The sequence below is a fragment of the Cariama cristata genome, unplaced genomic scaffold, assembly GCF_000690535.1.
Source record: "Cariama cristata isolate BGI_N322 unplaced genomic scaffold, ASM69053v1 scaffold5478, whole genome shotgun sequence".
Lineage (NCBI taxonomy): Eukaryota > Metazoa > Chordata > Aves > Cariamiformes > Cariamidae > Cariama > Cariama cristata.
The window spans coordinates 2892-20559 of NW_009630516.1; the positions used below are offsets into that span (position 1 = coordinate 2892).

General features: G+C 37.4%; 1 protein-coding gene across 1 annotated transcript; it reads left to right on the forward strand.

The window, feature by feature from the left end:
- Positions 1–1633: 1633 nt before the first annotated feature.
- On the forward strand, positions 1634–16840 carry TFEC (transcription factor EC). The gene is made up of 5 exons (XM_009705562.1): positions 1634–1733; positions 2606–2659; positions 7014–7089; positions 15140–15287; positions 16212–16840. Exons 1-5 carry the CDS (start codon positions 1661–1663, stop codon positions 16590–16592), a joined length of 732 nt encoding a protein of 243 aa, XP_009703864.1. The 5' UTR covers positions 1634–1660; the 3' UTR covers positions 16593–16840.
- Positions 16841–17668: the final 828 nt, after the last annotated feature.

Here is a 17668-nt window from a genome sequence, read left to right on the forward strand (position 1 = left end):
ACGAGCATGTTATTTATGTGTATTCAAAAAGAATCCTTATTGCTTCATTTCATCATAGGTTATACAACTGGGAGAATTTAATACAAATTGCGTTCTCAGATAATTTAGTAAAGTTATTAGTTAATTTTGTAAAATCATAATTTAAAATTAAAACTTGTATAAAATTTCAGATTTAATATAAAAGTATAGTGAGCACTGCCGTGGAACAATTTCACACTGAGCAAGTCATTGGGAAAGTGTCTCCATTCAAAATAACTTGCAGAGAAGCTCACAGTCTCTACAAGAAGGGAAATGATTCGAGTCTAAAAAAAGCTGGTTCCCAGAAGATCTATGATTGGTGTCTCTGGGACCTGCCTGAAAAATTCCAGGGTGTTTTAGGATCCATGGGTACAGGACAGATTTGTAAAAACATGTTTTCTTGTCTATGAAAAAAAATTTTCTTAAATAACTCCTATTTTTTTTTTAATGCATTTCTGTCTCAAGTCAGTAGTTTTACCTAGAATTTCCCTCACTTTTTTCATCCACTTTTTCCTCTTTTTTTTTTTTTTTCCCTTGGTCAGATGGACCCTAACTCAATTTCTGAGTCCCTGTATGTTGGCTGCAAAATAAAACATGCATGACAAAATTTAAAAAAATCTTGCTTTTATTGCCTTAAAAGGCAATAAGATTGCAAATCTTTTTTTGTGAATCTGGACTTGGACTCTTGTTATACAGCTGTTTTCACATGAACATACAGAAATATATAAGATAATGATCAACGCCGAAAGGTTGGTTATATGGCCAGAGAAACTGAGGAAAGCCTGAACTGTTCTTTACTAAAGTTTTACATATTTTACAGTTATTTCAGATGAGTAAAATTATTCAAACAAAAGTAATATTTGGGTAATTACCTGGAATCCATAGAAATATACTTTAGCCTTACTTCTTTTTAAGTGCATTCTAAGGGTTTATTTAAATAATGTTATTTTACATTTTGGAGGGTAATAAGGATAATGATATACATGATCATAGATGTTACACATGTTAAAACCATTAGATTATCTGGTCTATCCTGACAACAGCACAGTTTCTTTCCTTAAAGCATATTCTTGGATGTTCTGTCCACTCCAATTTAACTATTGCATCTAACTGGGTCACTGAATCTTTATGCTACTAAACCATGTGCAGTATGAAGTACCAATTCAGAGTTTAGTGATGTGGTTAAAAAATCACTGGGGAGTAGGTCAAAACCAGCAAGGTTAATTTTACTTTCAACCTAATTCACGTTCGAAGTGCAGTTGTGGTAATCCTGTTATTGGAAAATATGGTATAGAAGTAATAGAAAAACAGACACTGGGGGCCGTATTCTGCCATCACTCCACATCTGAACCCCCTCCAAACAGCACTTAGAAAGCTGCTTGTGGGACAGGGGCAGACTGACCCTTCACTTTCAATTTTACTCAATACTATGTAGCAGTACACTTTCCCTTTAGACATATACACACAGCTCCTTCTGAAGAACACCGGTCTCATATTCAAAGAAGTTTGCTTTTTGTATTTATGGTTTTTTTAATCTTTTATGTCTTTAACTTTTTTAAATATTTTTTTCTTTTTTTCTTTCCTCCTCCTACCGATCAAGCTATCTGGCAGCATTTTGGATATATACAACAGCGATCAGGGAATGGCGCCAGCTAATATGGGTCTCACAAATGCTTCTTGCCCAGCTAACCTACCAGTAAAAAGGGAACTCACAGGTAAAAGAACTCTGAGATTTCAGTGTTTTATAATTGCAGAAGTGATGGTGTGTCTCTTAAAAGTTGAATAAATTCTATCCTATGAAATAGATGTCCATAATTAAATTCCACACAATTTTGCAGTTTGTAGTTTCATTTAAGGAAAAGAACAAAGACCAAGGAGAAATGTTTTATTTCTGTTCTCCTCTTTAGCAAATCAGAAACCATATTTGTAGGCTGTTTTTTATGAAGATCATACTCCTAATGAACCTAATTATTTTAAGAAACATAGTGGATTCTTCCACAGGTTGGCTCCTGATCAACAGCATAAATAAATTATCATCCATTAGATTTGTTCCAGAGTAGAACAAATGGTTCTTTTAAAACCTTACAATAAGGCTATTCAAGGTAAATCTATATTAGTGGATTAACAACTTTAAAAGTTACATTCAATTAATCCAAAGAATGTTAAAAATTATGTACAGTTTATTAGCGTCACTCAGAGGAAACAGTGAGTTTGTTCAAAATCTTACAAATCTGATTAACTCTTGCATTATGGGATATACAAATCCATATTCACGTTAACATATTGTAAGTTTTATCCTGATGTAAAATACAGCAAATTGGTGAAAAACAACCCTCCATGGCATTTCTATGTTCTTAAAAAAAGAAGTGCAATAAAAAAAATCTTAACCAACCTGCCAGACTAGCTCAAAATTTAGTACTAGCAGAACATAGATTTACTTATGATCTTGTTTAATAATAAAAAGAGTAATGAAGTAAAAAGACTAGAAGACTGGTCTTTGTGACAAGAGACCATTTTGAAATAGTTAAAGAAGTACTGGAATTGCAACTGAAGGACTATTTTAATAAATGTTACTTTCTGTCAGAAGCAGATACACGAGCAATGGCAAAGGAGAGACAAAAAAAGGATAACCACAATCTCAGTAAGTATATGTACACCTTCCATCTCATTAAATGTAATGTATGGGAAATGCAAAAATAATATACACTAGCTGCCACATCTCTGCTCTTCTTCTAGGTCAGCATCTTATCAGGGTAATCAAATTGAACTCAGTTCGCAAACAGCCAACCACAGAGCTTTCTTCCCTGAAATTAATTTCTGTCTGACTTATGTCTTTCAAAATATTTTGCATATTGTAATTAATTTCTTTCCATATCATCTCCTGCTACTACATTTTTATTCTACAGTTCTACGTGTATCCTGCACACTTTACTTGATGTTGTCTCTAAGATTTACAGTGCAAAACTGACAAGAAACGATGCAGGTGACAAAAAAACAACAGTGAAAATCCAGTCTTCACACCTTACTTACCGAAGCACCCAAGTGAGAGGCTATGTCTCTCTATGGGTGATGGCAAGGAAGAAAAAATGTACAGAGGGTATCAGACTACTTCTAAACGCTAGTTGAGCACTTAAAATTGTGGAAATTGTATGTCACAAGAGGAGGCTAGGGCAGGACTGGGTGAGACTCATGGTACTCTGACTCTGCTCTGATACACAAGCTCCCCAACCTCTGTAGACCAGGGTACACTTCTGCTTCCTGTACGGACAACAGTGCAACCATGTACAGAAGTCAGGCAGTTCAGTTCTAGAGGAATAGTCTTCTCTGGTTTAGGCTTAGAACATAGTGAAATTCATAGTTCAGTGTCTAAATATAAACAAACAACATTTTCGTTTCTCCAGAATAGAAATAATTTTTTTCTTTTATTGCTGAAAGAAGGTTACCTATAAAATTAGGCAATTTTTCCCTCTAAAGAGTAATTTGAAACAAAAAAGAACTTGAAGGATTCTTTTTGGAAAGTGCTGAATAAAGCAATTAGATTTTCCAGTTCTCCTTTCCACATTTTCCAGCAGAAATAGTCTGGGAATTGGACACGATCATCCCTGTGAGTCCCTTCCAACCTGAGATATTGTATGAATTTAAACCTAAATTGGTAATTAGTTAATAGCCACTATTTATATCTTTGTTCTCTTATTTATATCTTGATCTCTGCCTTATCCGGTAATCTGAAGAGAGATTTATGGCTTGCGCGAAATTATGTACCTGGAAGTATACATCCACCGGTACAATGGGCTAGCAACCACTGTGGAAGTCTGCTACTTAGACTTTCCAGAAGGCATTTTTATTTCTGTCTGTACATTTTTGTGGATTACAGACAGGCCACATAAATTTTTAGGCCTGCTGCTAGCACATCTTCTCTGAAGGGCCAGTGCAGCTGCTGCCTGTCTTGCTTGTGCAGGAATGGGGACTTTTTGCTGGACTAGGAGAGGTGGTGGGTAGGAGTTGTCTGGAACTGCAATGGGAAAGACAGGCGCACACATACATTAAGGTCTTACCATTGCCTCTGTTTTTTGTTTCGGCTCTGAGTTCATCCTTCCTGAACACAGAAGACATGTCTGAGAACTGTTCCTCACCACTGGCAACTGAGCTGAAGGCTGTATGCCAGGATGACAGCACACAGACATGCAACATCTCTTCTGGTTTGGCTCCAGGTGTATACTTCAGAGCTCTAAGTCACTCTGGAGATAGCTCTGCTACCTGATGGCTTGGACATATTCATGCATTACATATAATGGTTTTCTTAGTGTAATTTACTCTTTTATAAGTATCATTTTTTAAGAGATGATCTGAAAAATCAAGTTTTGGAATTTGATCAGAATTACACAAGCTTTCGTTTCAGGTTGAATTGTGGATGACAATTTACAGAAATGTTCTTGTACCTTCTCATACCAAGGAGCAGCTAGAAAAAAATTCCTTCTGAAAGATTAGATACTCAATGAAACTGTGAAAAGGGATTTAGATTTAAGAAATGGAGCCCGTTCTTCATGCAACAGCAAGATTTTAAGCCTTTACTAAATGTATTTTCTTGGGTTTGGGGTTTTTTTTTGTTTTGTTTCATTGTTTGGGTTTTTTTCCCAATAAAGAATTAAGGTTTTAATGTTTGTTTGTTATATGATCACCCTGTCCACGTAGTTTGAAAAATCATTTTCTGGTTTGGCTTTGGTATAATTTGATACTTGAAATGTTACTGATAACTCAGGATACCACTGGAACTGTAACAGACATGAATCAGGAAAGCTCTATTGAAACATGTTTCCAAGCTTCAAAATTTTCCGCTTAATTCACTAGCATAACCATCGGAAGTTGCTTTTCAGGAAAAACTACAAAAATAGAAAGAAAAAGAATTCTGCTTTCTTTGACTTGTTTTATAGCCAATGTTTAGTTGCCTACTTTTTGATGAGTATCTTGCAGAGCTTGTCCACACTGTAAATATTAAACAATAGCTATTATGCCATATGACTGCCTAGTTAATCCACATTCTTTGACTTTATTTGCCCTACCATTACTTTGCCAACAGAACTGAAATATATCTTTTAAATTGTTCAGATGCTATACGTTTTTGTACGCTGCGTCTCCTACGAGATCCAGCACGTTCACGCCAGTGGGATGCAAGGGGTCACTTAACAGTACACTCAGGAGGATTATAACCCTGTCTGCTGAATATGTGAATCACAACTACAAAACCTGAGATGCTTTTATCTGTTGAGTGAAAATCCTGTTTCTAGAGGAAGTAAGACAAGATAATATGTCTCACCAAGGCAGAGCACTTTATCAGGGTAAATAATAACACCTTGGGAGTTCACTGAGCTGGAGTCAGCTAGGGAGGAAATAACTGACTACTGTGCAAACCTAAGGACCTCACACAGGCAGGGAGAAAACCATTTTTATGTCTTGGAAGAAGTAAAGAACTAAAAGTGATCTATGTGGTTGGGCTGAGACTGAGAGCGATACAGTCGTATGACTGTGAGAAGATTGAAGTCAGCCTAGGAAGACGCACCAGGCTGTCCTTGACTGCACACTTCTAATTTAGCTCTACTGGGCTTTTTATGATTATATGCAAAATTAGAACATCAAACTTTAAGTGCATATCTCCGTACATGGATAAGGGGAGCATGTATCCATTCTGCCCATGTTCTAGGCTGGCCAGGTCTGGTCTGACAGAGTAGTGCCATTACCATATTGAGTCCAAGCTAAGTTCCTCCAAGAATCAAAGGATAAGAGAAACAACTCCGCGCAGTGCTAGTGATGGACCAACGCTGAACTCTGTCCATTCACTGAGGTTTGGATTGAGTTAAAGTACAGAGTGGAAGGAGTGGACAAAAGTGTGAGTTCATGCCAGCAGAACATCACTGCTGGTGTCTGACAGCTAGCAGTACCACAACGTGACTACGTTCTCACTGGAAAGGCTTTCTATGTCACAATTATGTACAAGAAATCCCCCAAAGTGATGAGATGTCCTTTGGGTCTATCCATTAGAAAATGCGAAGCTTCTGCATGTAAAAGTAGCTGGAGAAAAACTGGTGAGGAAGCAGAGGAGAATTCCCTCTAAATTAGTGAAGTGGGGGGCAGAAAGGTGACAGACCCTTTGTGCAGAGAAGGGTCATGCACTCCAGTCTGCATACCAGTATAATGCCGATAAAGTGAACTGAGAGCACAGAGAGGGGGAACTAATTTTAAGAGGCTTATCATCTCTTTTTTCCTTTCTAACTAAACTACAAGTCAACCAAGATACCATACACAGTTTATCTTAGTAGAAGCATAAATTTAAATATAGAAAATATTTTTTTATTGTTTAAATTATGTTTTTCTTCATATTCTGGGGGTTTTAAAAGTTATTGTAAACACTCTTGTGCTGTCCATCACCGAAGGAAACAGATAGGGATGAAGTATTTCCCGGACACAATCTTTCTCTGTTTCAGTGAAGGATATGGTTGCATTTATGATGTCTCTGTGGCTTGCAATGCTGATAATTGTAGATAAGGGATAGTGAGGCTGTTAACCGTGTTCTGTAGCAGGAGTTCTGCCAAAATGTGAAATGCTGGATGAGTTGTCTTGCGTCCCTGTTGGAGTGATCAGCAAAACTCCACTAAGCTGAAAACGCCGTTGTGTGGGAGCAGGGTGGAGAAAAGATGCATAGACATCAGAAAAAACCCAAATGTTAGCTCACGTTTAGACAATATGTGACTCTTTCTCTAGGAGTCTAGTTGTAAATGGGGGAGAAACCTAGAAGTAGGGTAAGATACAGAGATGGTACTAATCATGGAGTTTGTCCTGAGAGTAAGTCAGAGACAGGTAAGAGATCATGTTGGGACTTCTATTTGAGGAAGAAATTTTCTGTACATTGACTGACTTGTTTTTAACAAATTAAAATGTTTTACACTGAATTTCTCCAAGAATATTTCACCATAAAAATAGTAACTATTTCTTTTTAACAGTTGAGAGAAGAAGAAGGTATAATATTAATTACCGAATCAAGGAGCTTGGCACACTCATTCCCAAGTCTAATGATCCGTGAGTTCAACAGTCTTTCCTATAATAATGTTTATAGTTTAAATACAGGAAAAAAAAAAAAGAGACAGTTGCATATACTGGCTACAGGATTGAGTAATGGGATACAAAATCTTCCATGCCAGGTCACTGGCTCGGATCAGGCTGTTAAAGTAACAAACCTTTGACAGATTTTTGGTGCCTGTTGGGAAAAGTTATGTGAAAGGATAATAAAATGAAAGCACTTCCAGGGTGTTTAAGAGGGACTGCCACATCAGGCGAAAAAAACCAAAACCCAAACAAAACCAAAAAGAACAGAAAAAGAAGATAAGCCAAACAACAGAAAGTCCAGCTTTGTGTCCCTGGGAGCTATTGTGTGGTGTCTCCGGAGAAGGAAGGAGTCAGTGATGCTCTCAGCCCTTGCCTTGGGCCCTCTAGTGGGATAAAACAAAATGCGTGTTGCCACTGCCCTTTGCCTAAGAGAAAAAAAAAAGAACTCAGCTTAAGAGTCTGTAGAATGAGCATTTTTCAAGTCCTCCACTCAGTGCAGGGAAAACAACAGTCCTAAAAGGCAAGGATAAACATAATAATTGCTATAACTGCGATAATAATATCATTTTATACTAAAGCGTACCCTTACAGTAACACAAAATGCATATTGCTTAAACTATACCTGCATTCCCTTAAATCTTATATTTGTCATCGATATGAAAAAAGCTACCTCGGTAGGAAAGCCTGTTGTAGGATTAGCGATAACAATTCAGTGTGATATTTAATGTTAAACTTTAGCCATAGATTTCTCATGTCACTCAGGGAAACCTTAAGACCGTGCACTAGCATGATTGTGACTCACGTAAAATTAACTATACAGATTTTGTCTTTATCATTTGCACATCAATACAGGCTTGCATGACACTTCAAATGTAAATATCTATTGATATTTCAGCCTGTTTTTTTTTTTTTTTCCTTTGGACTAAGAAACTTTTGATTGTATTAAGGATTTCTATAACAATATAAAGCTGTGTGAGACTTACAGAAGTACAAAGTTGGAATAACAAGTCACTGGGAGTGAAATCACCAGAGAGAAAGTTAACATACTGCATCCATTTTAGAGAATTCACCAACTCAGCTCCTTCTACAGCATCCACCCAAGATTAGATAAATGGGCATGTTCTTGTTATTAATATAGAGATGGGTATTACAGCTGAGTTAAAATAAGAAGTGCTTTAAGTACCTAAACAAAGTTTTGGCCACATGTGATCCATTGCAAACACAGACCGGTAAAAGATTTTTAATTTTGCTGGTGCATCTTTCAGTATTCAAGATCGTTTGGGCAAATAACTGAAAGATTTCTCAGAAAAACAGTGGATGGCACTGTTGGTTTGCAGCTATAAAGCAATAATGGAAGCAAGTTATACTGCAATTAGAAACAGGCATGAGGTACAAATTCCAGTTGTGATTTTTGATTGCCTACAGAGGTGTTTCAGTTACATGTTTTGGTCTGGACTCAGGCTGAGTTTATGAACTTGCTCAAAACATTAATACCTAGAGCAATCACACAAGCTCTTCTTAAAATGAATGACCTGGACATATAATTTTGCTCCAGTGGATTTTACCGACCAATTTTGGTGGTGTTGCCTGTTGAAAAAGTTTCAGGTATAGATCCTGAAGACGTCGCCTTTTCTTGTTTTAGTCTGCAAACTCATGACTGAGTTCAACAGGGTGACAGCCCCGGAGTGGCTTATGTTTACAAAAGCACAAGGTGAACTTAAGTGTCTCACGTTCAAGGACTGCTGTCTTCAAAAGTCTGGTAATCAGTAGTCCTTTTGAAAATAGACTTATTTAAAAGCTTTCAAGTTGGTGTTAAGAAAAAAGAGGCATGAAAAGGTGCGGGGTGCTTTTGAAAAACTAGATTGTAACATAACTTTGCTATAGCTTGCTGCCAGGTTAAATTAATCCTAAGAAGTGTAAACACTTTTTTTTTTTTAATATTTGTAGGTGGAAATACATTAATTTGACCATGTTCTTTTGTTGGTTAAGCAGATCAAAATTATTATTTCTTTCTGGTATCGTCCTGTGTTGCCAAATCATAACTCAGTGCCCTTACCCTCTCTTTCAGTTCTTGCTTTTTCCTTCATAACACCTTACTGTGCCCCCAATCTGCCCCTTCTTCTTTGAAAGAAAGAGATGTATCATCTCTTACAATACTGTATCTGTAACATTTTGTCACACACAGCATTTTCACCTCATATATTGATTTTAGAAGATTCTTCTTATAGTGGGAACTTAGCTGTAAAAGTAAGGAGAAACCTTACTGATGCTTGGACTAATGGCAGTGAAGTAAATCAGCCTTTGCATTGAAGAGCAAATACCGCTATAACTAAGCCATTGCGGTTAGCATGCCTGTCCCAGATGGCTTGCTTCAAGAAGATTGCATTCAGGCTCAGGAAGAGAAAAGGACATTTTTGATGCTATTTGGAAACCTTTTATGATTTATATTTCTTAGAAGTGGTGTGTGGGGTTTTTATTTCACTTTTGTTTTGTTAGTTATATCGTGAACATGTTTGGCTCCTGCAGAGCTTCCGCAGGGACTTTCTTTTGACTGACTTAAACCCCTATTCTTCTCACTTTTTTTTTTTTTAATTTAATGATGAAAAGTGTGGATTACATTGCTTAAATGAATGGGTGTTTTAAGTTCACTTCATCAGCGTTAGAAAATGGAGATAAGTATAAGTTGCAAAGAACTTTGGCTCTTTTGTTTAATTTTCAATGCTTAGATACCCAAGTGGTAGATGATTCAGAAATGCAAAACAGTTATACAGAATAATTCAAGACCAGAATGAAAAAAAAGGCCCAAAACACCAGTTATATTTTGCTGAAAGACTCATAATTTGCTCCTTTACGTATACCTACCTTTCCATTCATGGTTCTTTTGTGTTCAACCTTTCAGAACCCACCTTTCAGGTGGTTAACAGGACTTTGCGTTGTGATGGAGTCTGGCAGTGCCTGTGCAAGAACGGTAGCCGGACTAGAATTGTCAGAAATACTAAGAAGAAAAAAAATCTTTCCTTTAAGAATTCTAGTCATTTTACAGAACTGGGATGTTAAGAGAACCACTGAGGATTTGGGCAGAAGCAGTGGGCTGCTCTCACTCTCTCCTCTCTGCTCCCTGCATCTGCCTGTGCCTGACCTTCTCTCTGTTGACTGTGGACAGACCCGTTAGCGACCAGCACGGCCACGTTTCTTGTAAAGGAAAAGCTTGTGTACACTCATGCTGTTATAAAGTGGAATCTTGCTGCCTCTTTCAGGAGAATACACTTTGTAATTGTGCAGGTCATCAAAACAAGTACAAAGTCCTTCAAAGTATTTCTTTGAGCAAGCACAGTTTACAGCTGATTTCTCAGAAACAGGGGAAGAAATGGTCTGCAAACATAGTTTTAACTTCAAAATATATGTGTTTTTAGTAACCACTCTGTGACTGGCAAACTCTGTGGCTATCACCCTCTCCCAAACTCTGTTTCCATTAAGTTTTAATCTTAGATGATCAGATACTCTCATCCTTCCTACAGGAGTTCAACTTGTATAAACTAGTGAAGCTCCTTTGACTTCAACAAAGTTATCTTAATGGAAATGAGCTGAAGGTCAGCCTCATGGCTACGTTTCTTTCCTCCTAAACGAGAAACTCTCCTAGGTGAGAGTTACACGTTTTGATCTGGGCATTTGAGATTTGTAGAGAGATTCAGCTGGCAAAGTTAGGAGGAGCTCGAGTTCAGAGGCTAATAAAACATAATGTGTTTTTTACACATTTGCTACTTTTCCATGCAAATCATGTTAGGTGTAGTAGAACTCTGTTAATTAAACTAGATAACACGTGTAGCTTGCTAAAAATTTCAAATTATTGTACCACATGCACACACAGAGACAAAGACACAATTCTCCTTTGCAGAGGTCATTGCTGATGATCAGACCTACAAAACTTCTTACTGCTCTCAACTGACTTGTTTCACATGTAGAATTTCCCATGTGTTTCAGTATTTATAGGGTGGAGCCTTACATGCATACAATAAAAATGAAGAATAAGGAAAAAAAAAAAAAAACAAGAAAGGAATGAATAGACAGTGAAAGAGTAAAACGAAAAATCCTGCTGTCTCCAGACTAGTTGATCTGTATCTAACTTAGTAGGTTCAAAACAGTTATGAATGCAACTCTTTTGTCTGTTTCTATAAAGTACTTTCCAATAAAATGACTGACAACTGCCAGTGGCTGCGCAGTTTTTAAAGGTTCCTAAATGAGTTTGTAGGCCTTGTCATTTCAAATTTTATCTCTATTATATACTGAGCAAGCACAATATATAAATCTTTAAAAAACAAACCCCACAATTTCTTAGTGCCTCTTTCATCGTTTTTCAGATAACTTTGTTTGCACCCAATTTAGAATTCAGCGTTTTCAGAGAAATAACAGAAAATCAGTAACTGCTCAGAGAACTTCTGAATTGTTTAGGCATGTGCTGTGCTTCGATGTAGTCCAACATCAAATCCTGAGGTGTTATTTTCTTCCCGTCATAGACGAATCTGCTTGCAGAGCTGGATGCATTGCAGACTACTGCTATGCGGGCACTTCCTCCGGTCTCCTCCCCCCATTTACCTTCATCTTCACAAGTTGGGTTGCTACTCTTCCAACCCTGCACCTCTGCACAGGGCCTCTCTTTCTCCACAGCACTGTCCTGTGACTGCTGGGTGGTGCTCTGGGCTAGAATGTGTCTGCGATGAAGAACCAGCACAGACATCTTCAGTGTTTTCTTTGCTCCTGGTATAAATAGAAAGACATGGAGTGAAAAACACGTCACCAGCTGATCCTTTGCTCTGTTTCCTTCAGACATTGGAAGATTTAACCTCAATGTTCCTCATTTAATAAGACACCAACCAGTATATGCATATATGAGTAGAGATGGAGAAGATATGTGGGATATGAGCGCGCGCACACACACACACACACACACATAAAATAAGAGTTTCTTAAATGATAATTGTAATCACAGCATTTTCACCCTAGAGCTCGTTTTACCTCTCAAATTTGTAAATATTACCACAAGAGATATCTATCCATATGTATCTCATGCGGAAGCTGCCCAGATCCATCTCTCTGGCAGTTTGAATCCAAGAATTAGCCCTCCAGTGAAGATTTACTTCAACCTATGAGAAAAAATATCATTACCATATACATAAAAATTCAAAATATTAAGGCAACATGAACTAAAAGTAAGCAATATCACAAAGGCTGTCAGTTATGTGTAACATGAATGTATTTAATCACAAAAAGATTCCAAATACAGTCATGAATATATGCCTTATTCATATGTCAACCAGTAAAATTAATCAAAATATTTTTGTCTGAATTTAATTTTGAATTCATAGCATTTTATAACTGACATGAAATTGTTTGTGAAATCACTATGACATATTTGCCAAATATATGATATATGTGTATTTTTCTCCTGCTGTTACACGTCTTAATTATTTCCATTTTACCAGTTATGGATTCATTTCTAATTTCATAGTACTACGTTTTTATGTTCAGACCATCGGTCCAAAACTGGCTTAGTTTTGTCTTAATTACATGCTAGGAGGAGCTGAACCCCCTTGCCTAGGCAGATCGTGTTTCTCCAGGGTTATAGGTATCCTTATTACTGCAGCGCTTTTCAAAGTTGCTGTGAAAATGTCCTAAATCCGTCATTTTCACTTGAAATGAAACAAGAACCTACTGTAATTCAGAGCTATATATAGCACATATAGCTCGTATCTGAGATGGAAGTGGAGATTCCCAGTTTGAAGTGTTGTTGTCCCCCTAACTTTAGCTACTTCTATTTATTCAGGAGTGCTCTGATGTAGACAGACAGGCACCTTGCTGCAATTCAGGTGTAAATAGGGACCTCCCCATATTTTACCTATCTTTCCAAAAAGGTCTGAAGAAAACAAGATTATAACATCATGATGGCAGTCAAAGACTTGTCCAGAAAATGAATGTCCTGTGTACTAAAGACTTCCTTAACCTTTACAGTTTGAACACAGGTATCCCACATGCGAGGAGAAAGTCCTCTCCTAGGAGGGGGTCCATGGGATGCTGGCAGGAAAATGTTCTGGCCTCCCACCTGGGCAAGAAGCACGGGGAGGGGAAGGAGGAGGCAGAGGGAGTGCCAAGAGATGATTCAGCTGTCATGAGGAAGGCAGGTTTGGCTCTTGGCTTCCAGTCCCACCTCTGCCTTACTTTTTTTGACCAGTGTAGATGAAAATACATACCCACTTCAGCAAGCAGCCTCTGATATTTTGGCTTTGCAGACCGCAGGGTCTGAGACAGTAATTATTTTCTCTCTGACCTCATCACCTTCTAATCCCAAAAGCTGTGCATTCCTGGCGCACATCCCTGAGATGAGGTCCCAGTGTGATGGAGCCCTGCGGTTTGTGTGCTGCCCAGAGCAGAGAGAGATATGAATTTGAGCCCTCTCTGATCAAAAAGCTGGTTCTCCCAAATCTATACCAAATTACCTAAATTCTAGGATATGGTTAAACACTGTGATCCTTTATCACAAATAATTTTGCGTATTCTTCTGAGCATCTTTAAAGCAATCAACTCCATAAGGTTTTATCCCCAGTACAGTGCATCAGAAAACACCAGGAGATCCGGGTCCCTAAGTCCTGTACGTGCCTGGCTTTTGCCCTTTACCTTTGGTAGGAAGACAACTGCCTTGGTGGAAGTCTTTAAGGGTGCTTAGCCTTTGGGTAAGGGCGCAAGGTTCCTTAGGCACTTAGACTGAGAGGCTGAATGTAAAGTATAGACACTTCTGCAATAAATTCACTCCAGGTCAGTTTTACTCACCGTAAGTGAGCATGTGAGTAGGAGTAAGTCTCATTAACTGAAACAACCAAGGAATAATGGAAAGTGATGATTGACCGGAGTATAATTTATGTTTCTTTTTGACTCTATAAATGCCAGTATGTAAGTATGGGTACTAAAAAGATAAATACACTAAGGTGGTTGCTTGTCACTCCCAAACTCAGATTCTTACTGGTTTAAATAGCTTTTTCCTTCTCAGGGCTGTTTTATAGGAGCAGAACCTCTGTCAATCTTCTGCTCCGTCTAAGCCATCTTGCAGTGAAGTGGACAGTTTGGATAACTGTATATTTAATGCAGAGGGCCCATCCTGTATCATAAAATACTGAACTTTTTTAGAAATTAAACATCTTCTACAAATTTCATTCGTGCTCCAAGGCCTCCAATACCTTACATAGAGTACGTGGAAAGCTGATAAATGGGTACATGAAAGTCCTTGAACCGATGCATTTGAATAAGTATATTTTTGTTAGTAAGACCGCTTGTAAGTTGGAAGTTAAAGCATGATTTCCTGAATGACGGGCAGTTTTAATCTTATTTTTTTTGCAAGGCTTTTATTTTGAGTTGGAACCTGCGTGTAGCCATGGATTTTAACTTGGTTTATATTGTTCCAAGAGTTTTGAACGGGTTTTTTATCATTCCATAGCCATTATGGTTACGAAAGTATGATTTGTCTGGTCTATCATCTATGAGGCGTGGCATTCAACACAGACCATTTTTTTTCTCCGCAAGCATAAAAGCAACCTCATCAGTAAGTCAGGTAAAAAGAGTAGTATATTCAAAATGATCTTTAAAAATTTAGGCTTAAGTCCTCAGTAATGTATATTTCCTAGTTCATTAATGCAGAAATACTGCACATAGATTTTAATCTTAGAGTTAATAATAAAAGCAATTTTCACTAAAAATATAAAAACTGTAATGGTAGAATCATGATATTGCATTTAGCTCTCCCACAAAAAGTCACTTTATTACTTTCTTTTGACACTTATTTTCATTCTGGGATTAATTTTACTATATAAGGGCTTCTTAACTATTCTATTAAAATTTCCATTCAGAAGCAATAATATCTAAGAGTGAATAATAGTCATGTAAATCATTATTTCATATTAATGTAAAAGATTTTGTAAGTTCTTATGAATTCTGCTGACATGCACAATTGTGAAAAGGTTATCTCTACATTCTGCAGTGATATGCGCTGGAACAAAGGAACTATTTTAAAAGCATCAGTGGAGTACATCAAGTGGCTACAAAAAGAACAACAGAGAGCCAGAGAATTAGAACACAGGCAGAAGAAATTAGAGCATGCTAACAGAAGACTTCTACTCCGAATTCAGGTTTGTATAAGAGCATCGCCATGAACTACAAAGCTTTCTCAGTACTTATCCCTAACCAAATTTTATTAATCTGTATCATTTTTCCCCAAATGGCATTTATTAAAAATGAATTGACTTTCCCTATTTATTGCTGTGTATATTGGGGAGGAGGTATTTTTTAGATTTCCAGGAAATTCCTTTGATAATTAGACATTACATAAAGGAATACATGGGAAGTTAATAAAGTATTTGTACAAACCATTTCCTTACATATGTATTAAAGCCAAAGGAAAACAAAAAGGAAACAAAAAAGTATATCCCTGCAGCCAAAAATCAATACTAGACACAAAATTCCCTTCAGTATTTTCATTTTCCCTTTGTAACATTTCACACGTTACACTTCCTTGGGTGTAGTGTGCCGTGTTATATCTACTTGTGACATGAAGCAGTGGAATATAGCCCTGCATGGCTTGAAATGCAAGATATGAATATAGACACGTATGAAGAAGAGATAGATAGACAGACATACACACGTAAAATCAATCATCTTATGTATGGTGCTTTACACATATATCTGTTTATCATAAACATCATCAAGTAAGTGTCTTCTCTTTCTCCAGCTGGCAGTGGATAACGAACTAGAAAGTTGCAACATTTTTCTGTCACCTTTATTTGGTTCACTATGCAATGTTTTTAGAGAGGCTGTCCTACCTCTTATGTTCCCGTAGGACATTTGCTTAAAGATAGGAGGGCAAATAAAAAGAAAAACATTCAAGTGGCAAATTTTTGTAGATTAACAATTTCATATTTTAAAATGTAGTCTCACAACTGGATGAAAGGTTTAATTAATTTGCATGTATGATTCATATAGCTATTGCAACAGCTCTGAAGACACTGTTTGGTCTTTTAAGGTCATTATCTAATTGGCTTTTTTTGAAATTTTAGGAATTAGAGATCCAGGCCCGTGCACATGGCCTTCCAGTCATGTCTTCACTCAGTGCTGTCGATTTAGCTGCACAGGTCATCAAGCAACAGTCTTATCCAGAGGAAAGCTCTGTAGACTACTCTCAACAAATGCCTTTGGCACATGGACCAAATTCTGATGTTTGCGATGGATCTACAGCCTTTTCTGATCCACTTTCACACTTTACGGATTTGTCCTTCAGCGCAGCTTTGAAAGAAGAGCAACGGCTAGAGGAAATTTTACTGGATGACACGGTGTCACCATTTGGAACAGACCCACTCTTGTCCTCTGCATCCCCAGCCGCATCGAAAGAGAGCAGCAGGAGAAGCAGCTTTAGCACAGACGATGGAGATGATTTATAAAAGCAGAAAGGGCCTCATACTTCTCTAAACCACTTGCTAAAATACTGAGTTGAACGTAAGCATGGTGCTTGTGCTTACTATAAACACGAATAAGGAGAGCCACTGTGAAGATAAGGTACTACATGACAAGGGTTTAAGTCAGCCCTTACTTCACAGGAAAATGAGATGGACATGAACTCGTATCACCTTGCCCCAGATTCACACCCTCTGTTCACAGCTGACATTTGCACAGATCTTTCTGCACTGGGAACGTTTTTACTATCATTCCATGACTTTTTGTAGCACTAGGAAAATGATTACCACAAAAGGAATACCCATGTTACAAAAGTATATTCAAACTCTCTCTTCAAGCTGCATTCACTTTTCTCTGCAACAAATACAAGTTTTAGTCAATTGTTAATTTCTTTTTTTTTTATATAAGTAAAAATTCTACAAAACGTGAAGCAACAGGGAACTATTTAAGCTGCGGACTGTAGAGATGTTACAGGTTCCAAAATCTGAAAAAACAGACAATAACGCTTTCGCACAAGTGAAGTGAGCATGAAATTTAACGGTGTAGGCTTCTCTTTAAAAGGAGAAAATCCATTAAGCTTTTCATGGAATTCCATTTTTTTTTAAATTTCATTTGTAGGAAAAGAACATACTTTTAATATATATTTTAATGATACAGAAGAAAAATGGAAACTAACATAATGACAGAGACTCAAACGAACTCAGACAGAAAAAGAGAACACAATTCAGCAGAAAGGGTGTATGGATGTCCCAGACTCAACAAAGATGCTCCGTGTTACAATTAGCACAATTTAGAACAAGCACTGCCAGTAACAGTGCTAAGTCAGCTGCTTACTCCAAGAATATTCAAACTGTGTCCTTTTTTGTGTGGAAGAGATCAGAATTCAAAGACATGACAGTGTGCTTCTGGACAATGCTTTTAGTATCCTTTGGCAGCACAGTAAGGTTTTTCCAAAGGAACTCTACTTTATCCATGTGCATGCCTTTGATCCGTTTGGAAACCAAGGGAAATGACAAGATTGCCATTGCATACACTTGAAACAAAGAGAATCTAATTTCATATT

Coding starts and splice junctions, on each gene's coding strand:
- TFEC (XM_009705562.1), top strand. CDS start 1,661: ATGGCGCCAGCTAATATGGGTCTCACAAATGCTTCTTGCCCAGCTAAC. Junction 1,734..2,605: donor AGTAAAAAGGGAACTCACAG/GTAAAAGAACTC, acceptor TTCTGTCAGAAG/CAGATACACGAGCAATGGCA. Junction 7,090..15,139: donor ATTCCCAAGTCTAATGATCC/GTGAGTTCAACA, acceptor TACATTCTGCAG/TGATATGCGCTGGAACAAAG.